General features: G+C 41.9%; 2 protein-coding genes across 6 annotated transcripts in view; one reads left to right on the plus strand and one right to left on the minus strand.

The window, feature by feature from the left end:
* The window catches only part of AK3 (adenylate kinase 3), a 467912-nt gene that overhangs the window by 89661 nt on the left and 365397 nt on the right, over window positions 1-12854 (minus strand). The window lies entirely within an intron of this gene.
* The window catches only part of RCL1 (RNA terminal phosphate cyclase like 1), a 64001-nt gene that overhangs the window by 16990 nt on the left and 34157 nt on the right, over window positions 1-12854 (plus strand). For 4 of the 5 annotated variants that reach the window (XM_069576491.1, XM_069576494.1, XM_069576493.1 and 1 more), the window contains exons 2-4: window positions 4016-4087; window positions 6326-6501; window positions 12061-12135. In XM_069576491.1, coding sequence (XP_069432592.1) covers window positions 4016-4087; window positions 6326-6501; window positions 12061-12135 — 323 coding nt within the window. Of the gene's footprint in view, window positions 1-4015; window positions 4088-6325; window positions 6502-12060; window positions 12136-12854 lie in introns of those variants that run through there. The other variant, XM_069576503.1, reaches the window with a different exon arrangement.

A 12854-nucleotide genomic window follows, 5' to 3' on the forward strand; every position in this document is an offset into this window, starting at 1 on the left:
TATTATTTCCAAGTGAGTGAACATCCTTTAATTTATTCTGAAACTTGGGTGTGTATTTGTAATTTCTACCTTTTTAGGATTAAATGTTGAAAATAGTAACTCCTAATTTCATGTGTTAATAGTTTGCTGTCTTTTCTTTTAGTTCTGTCTCTGACGGAATTGTAATCACATTGTATATATTACTTAAAATTTGTTTTCCTCAAAATAGTGTGAACATTTTCTTTTGTAATCAAGCAGTTATTTAAAAAATGATGGCTGCATTGTACTATAAAGACCTTTCATAGGCTAGTTAATGAGAGCAGTGTTTATTGGTTGTTTAAATTGTGTTACAGTACCTTTATTGGTATTTTTTCAATTTAATTTTTATGTATTTTAAAAAAAATGTGTACACATGACAGGAAATTCAAAACAAACAAAGTGGTTTACAGAGTCTGTCTCTGTTTCTTTCCCAATCTTCCTTCCTTGTGAAGCAACCAGTGTTGTTGGTTTGTTGTGTTTCTTTTCAGGGCTCTTTTTTTTCTATAAATAAGCAAATAGATTCTGTTTCCTTTCTCAGAAAAAGGCCATTTGCATCTTACTTTTTTCCCAGTCAATATACTATGGAGATGATTCATATCACTGTATGAAAAATCGCACTAATTTGATAGCTGCAGAGTGTTCTGGTATATAAATGTGTCATAATTTATTTGGAGAAGGCAGTGGCACCCTACTCCAGTACTCTTGCCTGGAAAATCCCATGGACGGAGGAGCCTGGTAGGCTGCAGTCCATGGGGTCGCTGAGGGTCGGACACGACTGAGCTACTTCACTTTCACTTTCCATGTACCCAGTGGTAGCTAGTCTCCTGACCATTGTGGCGTTCTTGTTGATTCTCCTTAGAGCTGTGTAACCTAATTATGTATTCTTAACCCATCTAGTAAAATTGTGCTTTTGGGGGGAACTTCCTCCCTAATGCTAGATACCTGAAATTCTGTACTCCTAGGAGCAGTCTTGAAGAAGTGAGGTGGCAGGGAATCCTACACATCTTGTTTTAATGAAGTTTGAGGCTTCAGTCTGACTATTATTAGACGAACTTGAGATCTTTTTCGTACCAGGTGATGGAGCTGTATCTTCACTGTTACTAGGATTCAGGAACTAGCTCTGCGTTGGTTCTTTGAGGTACTGCTTCTAAAGCACCTGTTTACTGTGACCCGGGGATGGTTTTGTCTGGAGGTCTTCTTAAGTGCTCATTTTCTTCCTACTTGTGTTCCTCTGCTGGACATTTTAAACTGTGTTCATGCTCAAGAGCCCCTGTGGATTGCAAAAAAAAACCTACTTTCAAAGTAACTTGTTTTCTTTTCTTTACTGATTTATAAAAGCTATGGAGTTTATAATCTTGGACTTTATTCATAAACGCTTGTTTGCCTCACCCATTTAGGCAGCCTGAAAGCTTGAGCAGGTCAAGTTTTCTTTTTTTTGTGCAGAATACCTTGCATTTTCTATAAACACAGGTAGACAGTGGCATGGTATTAATACATCCTGCCTACATTAAAAACATACAATATTCTATATAAAAGGCCATAGACATAATATGTAGTTCAGTTTTGTAGCTGACTTAACCTTTGAACTTTCATGGTGCTACTTCTGTGTAACCCAATACATATACAAGTATATATTGAACTGAGACTAAAATTTCATGAACAACACCTTTACTATGTAACTGATAGTGTTTTTTCTATTCTAATTTCATTAAAGATAAATGTTGTCTGGGGACTCATTAAGTCATCTGCAGGACCTTCAGTAAATCAGTTGAAAGGTATTTTCTAGAGGAGGAGGTTAGCTTTGAGAGATTAAGCTGAGTGAGGCAAACCCAGCCCTGGTTTGGTTTGGAGCATGGACTCTAGAGAAGGGCAGACTTGGGTTCAAGTCTTCCCTCTGCCAGTTGGGCCTCAGCCTTCTGTAAAACTGGAAACACTTCCTGCTTAGTGGTTATGAGGATCATATAAGGTAAGCATTAACACAGCTGCTGTTATTAGCCATTATGCCTTATTTCAGGACTTAAGGGAGCTTCTCTGACTTCTAGCCTGGTGCTCTTTGTACAGATTGCAGAATCTGCTGTGACGGGAGTTATGGGACAGCGTTAAGTAACAACAGGTGGATGGGAATTGCTTCGTTGATCTGCTCACCCTTTGGGATCAGTTTAGGTTACTGTTAAGGTCTATGCTCTCAAACTGTGCTAGTTTATTAGAGGAGTAGAAACTGCCTGACGAAGAAGGCAATGGCAGCCCACTGCAGTACTCTTGCCTGGAAAATCCCATGGATGGAGGAGCCTGGTAGGCTGTAGTCCATGGGGGTTGCTAAGAGTCAGGCACGGAGCGACTTCACTTTCACTTTTCGCTTCCACGCATTGGAGAAGGAAATGGCAACCCACTCCGGCGTTCTTGCCTGGAGAATCCCAGGGATGGTGGAGCCTGGTGGGCTGCCATCTGTGGGATCTCACAGGGTCGGACACAACTGAAGCAACTTAGCAGCAGCAGGAACTGTCTGATGGAGAAGGAAATGGCAACCCACTCCAGTATTCTTGCCTGGAGAATCCCAGGGACAGAGGAGCCTGGTGGGCTGCCGTCTGTGGGGTCGCACAGAGTCGGACACGACTGACATGACTTAGCAGCAGCAGCAGGAACTGCCTGAAAGCATCAGGCAGTCACCATGCCTTCAGTACAGAAAACTTGGTCTTCCTGTTTCCATTCATGGGAGGGATGTTGAAGCTAAAGCTCTGTGTATATGTGTATGTGAAAGAAAGAAAAAATGAAGTAACTCAGTCATGTCCGACTCTTTGTGACCCCATGGACTGTATAGCCCACCAGGCTCCTCCGTCTATGGGATTTTCCAGGCAAGAATACTGCAGTGGGTTGTATGTATATAATATCAATTCAGGAGAACAGAGAACATATACTTCTGATTCTTCTCTCTGTCTTTTCATATTTCACATTTACAATCTATCCCCTCACGTTTTAGAGAATAACCAGCTTTTGTATCTTTTAATTAATTTTTTTATTGAAGGATAATTGCTTTACAGAATTTTGTTTTCTGCCAAACTGAACAGCTTTGTTAACAATTTATTCATAAAAGTAACTGAAGCAAATTTAAACATTAAAATTTAAACAAGAAAAATTCATATAAAATGCTACTGTAAAGAGAAACCTGTTTATTAACAGTTGGTGTTTTTTTTCTTCTAATCTTTCTCATGCATTAAAAAAGTGACAATAATACTATAAATTCAGGCACCTTGTAATAAAATTAAAAATTGAACTGATTAGAAAGTTCTAGATCAATAAGATGATAGAGGAAGGGAGAAGGGGCACTTTGTTGAATGAGAGAGGCAGTGACCTTTTACTGTCTCTGAGATTGAAGGGTATTCTGCAGCAAGTAAGAGTTTGACTTTAAAACTCTTTCCTGCTTTCTGTTCTTTCTCTCATCTGGCGCACACTCCTGAGATCAAAACAAATGGGTGTTATGCTGCTGAAATTAATATCCCATTAGATTGCTGGTAGAGTTCCTATTTTTTGGTGGAATACAAAAACTGAGTTGTTTTTAATAGTTGTACTAAACATGCCTATGGGCTTCCCAGGTGGCTCAGTGGTAAAAAAATCTGCCTGCCAGTGCAGGAGAGGCAAGGGACAAGAGTTCGATTCCTGGGTTGGGAAGATCCCCTGGAGAAGGAAATGACAACTCACTCTAGTATTCTTGCCTGGGATATCCCATGGACAGAGGAGCCTAGTGGGCCAAGTCCATAGGGTTGCAAAAGAGTTGGACACTACTTAGCAACTGAACAACAGCAACAGCAAGACATACAAATGCTAGTCACTGCTTCTCAGCTGCTTCAGATTCCTTGGCCAGTGTGCTCACCCAGGTCCCGTGAAGAACCCAGTGGGATGCAGGAAGTAACCTACCCTGTGCTGCAGTACTTGGATGGGATGTGCTGTCTGGAAATGATGACCTAATTGGAGGCCAATCAGGTTTCTTTCCTCCCCACAGATTTTGAAGCCAGCTTCATAAGACTATTGGACAAAGTAACTAATGGTTCTCGAATTGAAATAAACCAAACAGGTAAGCTCCTTTTCTTCCCATTCCTGAAAGCACTTATATGTACTACTTAAATATTCCTCTGTTACTCACTCTTTTTGATGGTATAAATATTGTATTTGAATGGAAAGACCCAGTTTCCTGTCTGTGATATGATTGTCTGAAGATAATATGTGAAATTGCCAATTTAAGGGACATATACTTAAGGAAGTGAGAACAGTGAAAATTTTGGATAAACAGACAGGCACTTCCTCTCTTTTAAACAATAGAAGTGTTTTATACCTAACTTTATGTACAGCTTTTCAATGTCCATGTAGCTTATGTTGTCACAATAAAATCTTACAACAAACTCTGAGGTAGGTGTATATGATGAATTTTAATTTTTTTTATTTTGTCTTTTAAAATAAGTTTATACAAGTATGTGCAAAAAATGTGAAAATCCCTTCACCTGTTTCCCCTTCCATTCACTCTCCCAGGGGCAGCCATGGGGACTTTGTCCTGGTCTCCTTTATATGTATTTGCTTCCATGGGCATTTTTGTATCTCAAACCATTAACAGGATCAGGCTGTTCGTACTGTTCTGCAGCCAGCTGTTTTTTATTAGCACAGATATCTCGGAATTTGCTTGCCAGGCACATGCAGGTCCATCTCAATTGTTCAGTGACGTTACATTGTATTCTGTTGTATGGATACATGGTAACTTATTTGACTGTTCCCTGCTGATAAGCATTTAAGTTGTTTCTAGCTTTTTGTCTAGTTGTTTTTTTTTTCCTTCTTTCTTTTTTTTGCTATTAGAAACTGTTAGCTACATTGTATAGATGATCATTGCAAACATGCTTTGTCTCCATGAGCTATGTGCCTTTGCACATGTATTCAACAGAGGAAACTGAACTTTTCTGTGTGTTGGCTCTGTTAAGGGAGAAGACAAGCTTGGCTTTATAAGTGGCCATGGGACGATCTGTAGCTGCATTCAGCCATACCTCACAGAGAACAGGTTTCAGAAGTAAAACATCGGATGCCCTTTGCAAGCTATGATTCCTTTAGTCTTCCTTGACTCCTTTACTTTGAAATTGCAGGGAATGTTTTCAGTGATTTTTATTGGTGATTCAGAGGACAAGAAATTCTGTTGTTTTGGGGTCATATCTACAGCTTAGTTGAGAAATAAGATATTTATATGATCCTGCTTCCTTCTACCTCTTGTGTCTACCCGCCCGTCCCACCCCTCTCAGCCTTCATTTTGATGATCTAGTTAGTTTCTTATTTTGTTAATTTGCCGGCATAGACAGATTTTAGTGCAGAGTTTCATGGTTATAGAGTCTTTGGGAGTTGGGGGCTTTTGGACCTAAAAGTGTCATAAATAGTATTTAGAATAACTAAAGTAGAGTTTTCTAACTTTGATTAGAATATGATTCTGATTGTGATTATTGTGATTTTGATTTTTTAATATGGTGAAACCTGTATTTCTTGTGTCAAACTCCCAAGTGCTGCTTTCCTTTTGGTGACTGAACATAGTTCCTTCCTCTAATGTTAGATTTCTTTATTGGTAAATTGTGCCAGGAGAACTTGGCCAGGGATTATTAGTATCAAAAATATATTGTGTTCATTTCTTCATATTCCCTGAATCATCTAGCATATTTTATTTGGTTTTTCCTCTAATATGTAAACCTAGTAAGAAACTTTCTGGATGATATGCATATTTGAAAGAATAAAGAAAGATAAAGTGTTTCCACTAAAGCAGTTCAATAATTTTAGACATTTCCATTTGTTACTATTAAATTAAAATAGTTACTATTAATGGAAGTGAGTGCCATAAGTACTTGCCCTCTCTAGGTACCTAGTTTGGTGACTGTGGTATTGGGAAATCTGATTTCCTGGGCCTTGAAGAAGCTGATTGCTGGCATGATGATTTCAGAACATCATTTGTAAACCCCAACATTGGCACAATCTGAGAGCATGCTGTTGGGAGACTAGGGTGCCTGTTAGGATATATCTCTTCTGTGCCCTGCCGTGACTCTGGCAATTCAAATGGCTTAGGGAGGGGTTTAATTTATTACTGTTTATTAAATTACACTCACAGTTTATTATTGTTACAAGGACTTGACAGTAATGAGTCAGCTTTTGGAGTGAAGTATGTGGGCTCTCAGGAATGGCATTTTGAACTCTTGGATGCCCTTGCCAGACTTTCCCCTTGGGACTGACTGTTTCATTGCCTTTGTGACTCTTTGTTTTTTCCTTCTGCTGACTTTCTTTCCTCTGTTGTAAGGAACGACCTTATATTATCAGCCTGGCCTCTTGTATGGTGGGTCCCTGGAGCATGACTGCAGCGTTCTTCGCGGCATTGGGTATTATCTGGAAAGCCTGCTCTGCCTGGCTCCATTTATGAAGCACCCGCTGAGAATAGTTCTGCGAGGAGTGACCAATGACCAGGTTGACCCTTCGGTGAGTAGCGAGGCCACACCACACTGTGATTTTTGTCTCCTGTCACACCTAACTTCTGAGAAACTAGTTCCTGATAAAACACAGTTTATTGTTGAGTGTATTTGTTTTGTCATTTGCCTTGAAGGTTAGAGATTAATCACTCCAGAAGGCAGATGAGCCAAGACTCATAATCATCAGATTCAGTGACGATTGTTAATCTTCTTCAAGGTGCCTTTCATTGTTATGTCTAAGAACCTTCTGAACAGATGCTTGCAATCTCATCATGTTTGACATGAAATATGGCTCTGTTGACTGAAGTGTGTGAGAGTGGAGTTTTCATAAGGTCATGTGATGGTTGAGGCTGAAAGGCAGCAGATCAAAATTTTAGGCGGAGAATAATATCTTCTTGGCGTGCTGCAGCATAATCTTCACTTAGGCGTCAACTGTACACTTTAGGACTTTCTTCTTCTGAGAATAGTTTGCAGATTTAGAGAAAGGGCATAAGGCCAAGGAAGGTATATATGAGCTTTGCCAGTGTATGAGCATCAGCAAACTTCTTAATAAGCATGCTGCATTTGTGGGGAGGATAGTTTAATGTACAACTAGAATATTCATTGTGGCTACCACAACTGTCTTAATGCCAGTCTGGGATGGGTTTTATTGTGTGTGTGTGTGAGAGAGAGACAGACAGGTTGGGGAGAGGGAGACTGATGGATTAGAGCAGGTCTTCCTTAGACCTTTCATAGTGAGGCAAGGATCCCTACCTTTGGATGCTCTGCTGTCCAGAGAAGGTATCTTCAAACTGAGGGCCATAATGTGAAGTTCTAACCAAGGATACTTGTCTTAACCTCGGCAGACATTAGAACAAGACCACTGAAGGGGTGGCTTCTGAGGCAGACGTGTGTGGCATCCCTAACCAGGGAAGACCAGTTAGGTGGTGCAATGAACCCCAAAGCAGAGACTGCTGGTATTCACCGGCATGCTGATGAGGTTATAAACATGATTAATATGTTCTTGGGCAATAAAAGATTTACTCCTGAATTCTTAGGATTCGGGTACATAAACTCTTCCCAGGATCCAAAGTAGAGTGCAAGATCTGATATTCTTAACTGTATACGAATGCTGCGTAAACTGTTTAGAATTTCAAAGTAATTTCAAGTGGTTGCTTATTTCTCGCATTTTCCCGGAAGATTCTAGGAAATGGGTTCTTCAGTTAAAAGTAAGAGAGGAGACCTCTACTATTTCAGATTGGGAGGGGGAGGGGAAAGTGCCTTGACTCTTGCGAAAAGTTCCTGAAGCAGACAGGAGATGTTGGCACCATGTATTCCAGTTTTGTACTCTCTTTCTATAATTGCCAGTGATCTTAAAAGCTGTTATCACTGACAGTACTAAAAATTTACATATTTACAAATTAACAATGACAAAGATTAATTGACAGATTCCCTAGAAATAGTATTTTATTCTTTCTAGCAGCATATTAAAAGGCTTTCTTGTAGTTTTCACATGCTACAGGACTAAAATGACCTTGGTTAGTACCTGGCTCCAGTCCAGGATAAAGTAAATACACCTAATCCTGGATAAAGAGTAACTTCTTCAGCCTGTGGCTTCTTCGTTTTGAACTTTCTCTTTAATGTGTAGTTTCCCCATCAATTTATGTCCACACCTACTGTCTGCACACAGGGATGAATACGATGAGTTCTGCCCGTAGGGCATGTGGTTTCATGGGGTGAACAGCTGTGAACACAGCCAGGGAGACCACAAGGTTGGATACCTCTGGGCTCTGGCAGACGTACAAGCCAAGTGCTGAGGGCTGGGGAGGGCTTTCAAGAGGAAGGGAAGCCCCAGAGTCAGTCATGGTTTTAGGAAGATAACTGTATCGCTGAGAGAAGGGTGAATTGCCAAGTTGTCAACCAGTATGAACTTGATGCAGAGGGAAGTGGAAGGGTAGACAGATATAAAGGGCAGTGTGCAGGGAGGGGCTTCATAACTCGATAACTAATTGGAGATGGGATAGGAGGAAGGGGTCACAGGTAAATCTATGATTTCTGTCACGGATGACTTGAAAGGATAGTGATCAGAAAGAGTTTGACATGGGGAAGAGGAAAATTGTGATGGGGTGATTGTTGATGTGTCTGATTTTGGTCCTGTTCTCTGGGATATTGATGGGCTATCCATGGGAGATGTCCAGTTGGGAATTACTGTTTGGAGCCTCAGATCATCAGAATCTTACCTACTGATATTTCACTCTGTAGGAGAATGAGGTTGACGCACACCGAGGCTGATTACTGGGGGCTTTTTGGCTCAGTAAGTCTGACAGGTGTTTTTCTCTTGGCCTGCATAGTGTGCGGGTGCTGTTGGTATTGGTTTGTGTATCTGAATTGGTTGTTCTTGTTTGAAACCCCAGAGTTTTTCATTGCAGTAGGTCAGCGTGGCTGTTTCTCCACAACAGCAATCCATCAGAGCTGAGTAGCACCTGCCCTCTTGGGAAGAGGCGTGAGAGTTCCATTTGGACACAGGTCTTAACTGACTTCATCATTGATTTAACATCCCTTTCTGGCCTCAGTGGGCCAGTAGAGTTTTGGCCTTGTGGTTCCAGGGACTGAGAATAGATGAAGAAGAGGAATAAGTGTGTAAAGAGTGAGTTGGGGAAGAGGAGCTGGAGACAGTGACTGTGGAAATAGAAGGATTTGGAGACGCCAAGGAGGAGCTGAGTTCTGAAAAGCTGGGGATGATCCAGTAGTCATTCCTTGCAGGAGTTGAGTTGGGATTGGGTAGGGAGATGCAGCAGTGAGAATTTCTGTTGAGCTTTAAGAGAACAGTATCATTAGGTTGCAAGATCACACACAGGTTCAGAATGAGTAAGAAATAGAACCATAGAAGGTTGGGAGATTCTTCCAGAATGCTAGATAAGATGTCTCCTTAAGAGCTGAGGTTGGGGATTTTTAAGTGAGAGAAACTTGCACTTATTTGTAGGCTATAATGGAGAAGGAAAAAGTTAAAATGAGAAGGGTAGAAGGGCTTAATAGGGCCACCTACAGATATCCAGGGGATAGAAGGAGCAGTGATGGGATGAGCCTTGTAAAGGGGTAGGGACATTTTGGAGACAAAATGGAAGGAAATGGGGGGAAATTTTGAGAAGAAAAATTCTAGAAGGTCTCTTTTGAGTCTCAGTGATTTGATACTAGTGCCCCCCATGCCCCCCATTGATATTTACTGGTGCCAGCAGTTGGCCAGATGGTGAGTGAAGAGTCCGCCCTCTTTCAGGGCTGTCCTAGCAGAGAAAAGAAGTGGAGTGAAGTCTGCTGTGTCCTGGCCACTTGTTTAGGTGGACCTCTGTCAGTATCCGTATTTATTTGATTCATGAGGGTTAGGTAGATGTTCTTACCACTGTTTCAGACAAGGGAACTGAAGGGAACAGGTTTCTTCCCTTTTTCTGTTTGTTGTGGTGTGTGCTAAGTTGCTTCAGCCATGTTTGACTCTCTGCGACCCTGTGGATTGTAGCCTGCCAGGCTCCTCTGTCCATGGGATTCTCCAGGAAAGAATACTGGAGAATACTCGATTGCCATTTCCTTCTCTGGGGTATCTTCCTGACCCATGGATTGAACCTGCGTCTCTTATGTCTCCCGCATTGGCAGACAAGTTCTTTACCACTAGGGCCATCTGGGAAGCTATGGGTCTGATCATATTTCTACCTGTTGACTGATGGGACTGTAAGGGTGATGCCTTTGCCCTGAGGTTCCACTTGGGTCAGACTTTTGCCTTTTGTCTCTGACTGCAGAGTAACAGATAGGTTTCCTTGAAGCAGAACCCACAGACCACCCCCACTTTGCTAGATCCAGTGTGGAGCCTGAGGAGGTTATGGAACTTTCCAGTTGGCCCCTCCTTCTACAGCAGGCAGCCAAAGCCCTGAGGAGAGAGCGTCTGGGCCTCAGAGGCTGTAAGAGGCAGAATGGGGCTCGAGCCCACAGCTGCCTTTCCAGCCTTTGTCCCACCACAGCGAGGGGCCTGCCCTTCATGTCAGATGGAGAGTGACCCGGGAGACAGGACCACACCTGGAGTTATATTTGGGCTCCTGACTGGCCCTCAGTCAGTTTGACTGCCTCCTGTTTGAGTCCAGGTGTGGGTGGGATGAACCAGCAGGGGTGTTCTGTCCTCTTGCCTTTCTCTTCCCCGGGAGAGCTGGAGGCTGCCTAGCTCCAGCAGTCACACTCACGGAGTAACCGGCACCCTTGCAGCCCCCACCTTTTCCAGAATCTGGGTTGGTCTTCTCCCCAGCTGCCCTTAGTACTAGCCTTGACTGAATTCTTCTTGGTTTTAGCAATTCCAAATGCCTATTTTAACTTTCTGAGTTGTGTGTACCTTTAATATTTAATTGAAATTAGCTAATCTTTAATGGATTTTCCCAGTAACTGCTTCTGACCCACCTGATCATGCTGAACGTGTTCCTAGGCTACGTAGGTCATTTCTACCTCTGGTTAATGTTCTGATATACGAATATTTAGTTGGGGACTGTTCTCTGCCATAAAGCCCTGTTGGAGTGTTGTCCTGTTGAGTCTTAGCATGTAAGAGTTGCCAGCAACTTGGAGACAGGCAGGTTGAGCTCCTTACCTTGGAGACAAGGGAATTTAGAAGTTGAGATATTCTTGTTTGAGGCCACACAGCAAACTAGAGCCTGTACTGGGACCAGGGCTTTTCCCAGAGCCTCTGCTTGTGCTGCTTGCCCTCAGTGCTTCCTGTTGTAGGATCAGCCCCCACAGGGCTGAGAAACATGTCTTGTTCCATTGGGAATAAGCAAGGGATTGCTCTTCTTTCCCTAGTTGCTGCTGAGATAGCAGTCACTGACTTCTTCGATAACGTGATTTGAATATCACCTTATCCTCTGTGAGGAATCTGCAAATGAATAAGGAAGGATCGCAGGCCTCCTAGGAGTTTCAAATGAGGAGACGATAACAGCTGTACTTGACAGTGTCTTGCCATCACCTGTGGATATCTTCCTTGCTCTTAGGGGTCTGCGTTGTTTGCTGCAGTTTGAGGCTGTCCTTCCTCTGAGGCCCCCGCCGCCTTGTAGAATCACCGCCACCTTTAACTGCCTGTGTGTGGGTGTCAGCAGCATTCTTAGGTAGAACTGTTAGGGTGAATAGTTGATTCACTTTAGCCTGGAGAGCCACCAGCTCTAAACGTGAAATAGTCATGTTGAATAAAGAATACTTAGAGAGGCCATGTTTTTGCTTAGTGTTTATACCTGTAAGAATGAGCAGAGGTCTCAGTTTGTTTTCTGCAGGAGCCCAGCAGTTTCTTGGTGCTTTTTGCATGATAGCATGTGATGCTCATGATGACTCATAAGGTAGGTGTGTACTACTATAAATGTGGAAAAGGGGCTCAGAGAAGCCAGTGGCTTATAAAATCATAGTCTTTAGTCGAGAGCAGAGCCAACCCATGCCCTCAGTTGTAAGCTAGCCTCTTTTCTCTTTACCAGACTCCTTCATCTACCTGGATGAAGCCTTAACCTGCTTTGTGGAGTCTTTCTTCTTTCCATCTCAAGGTTTAACTAAACTTTTTTTTTCTGAAATTATTCTACAGGTTGATGTTCTGAAGGCAACAGCACTCCCTCTACTGAAACAGTTTGGGATTGATGGTGAATCTTTTGAGTTAAAGGTATGAATGTCCAGATTGTTGGTGGCATAAATCAGTATGAAATATTTTCTTACCAGCTCACTGGAGGAGCTGTATGGCTCAGTGTGTGTATGGCACATTTGAAGTCATCATTATAAGAATTCTTGAACCTAGCATTGTAGACTTTGAGCTGAAAGGGTCCCTTTACTAATGACAAGAGTAATTGATACATTGTACTTATTTAGTGGTAGTAGATGTTGTCAGCATTCTACATACATTAACTCCTTGACTCATAACAACTCAGCCAATAAGTCATGGAGCTGAGATTCTGACCATGCTACCCCTCTGATCTGGATCATTTATTTTAATTTGTGTCCAGAGCCTACCAATCTGAATGTCCCTAATACTTTTTAGTACTTTACTTTCAAAACCTAGTTGAAGTAATTTAAGCATCTGTTTGTTTGCTATTTAAGGGAATTATATCAATCCAGTGTGATAACACTGGATATCTTAAGCTGTTTAGCATCTCTGCTTTTTGAAGGGAAATTACTTCGTTTTTATTTAATAACTCAAAACTATTGAATTTTGATAGACCATTTAATTCCAGAAGAGGAGAAAAGGGTTCTTGGTGGTTAAGAAGTGGGTAAGCTGACGAGCTAGACTAGTTCCTCATTTTAAGGTTGAGGAAACAAGTTCTGGCGGTGAAGTGACCTATCTGGCTTTGACTGGAACATGTAGACTCTGTGCCTACTGCTTTTTCT

This window comes from Ovis canadensis, chromosome 2 (genome assembly GCF_042477335.2).
Source record: "Ovis canadensis isolate MfBH-ARS-UI-01 breed Bighorn chromosome 2, ARS-UI_OviCan_v2, whole genome shotgun sequence".
Taxonomy (NCBI): Eukaryota; Metazoa; Chordata; class Mammalia; order Artiodactyla; family Bovidae; genus Ovis; species Ovis canadensis.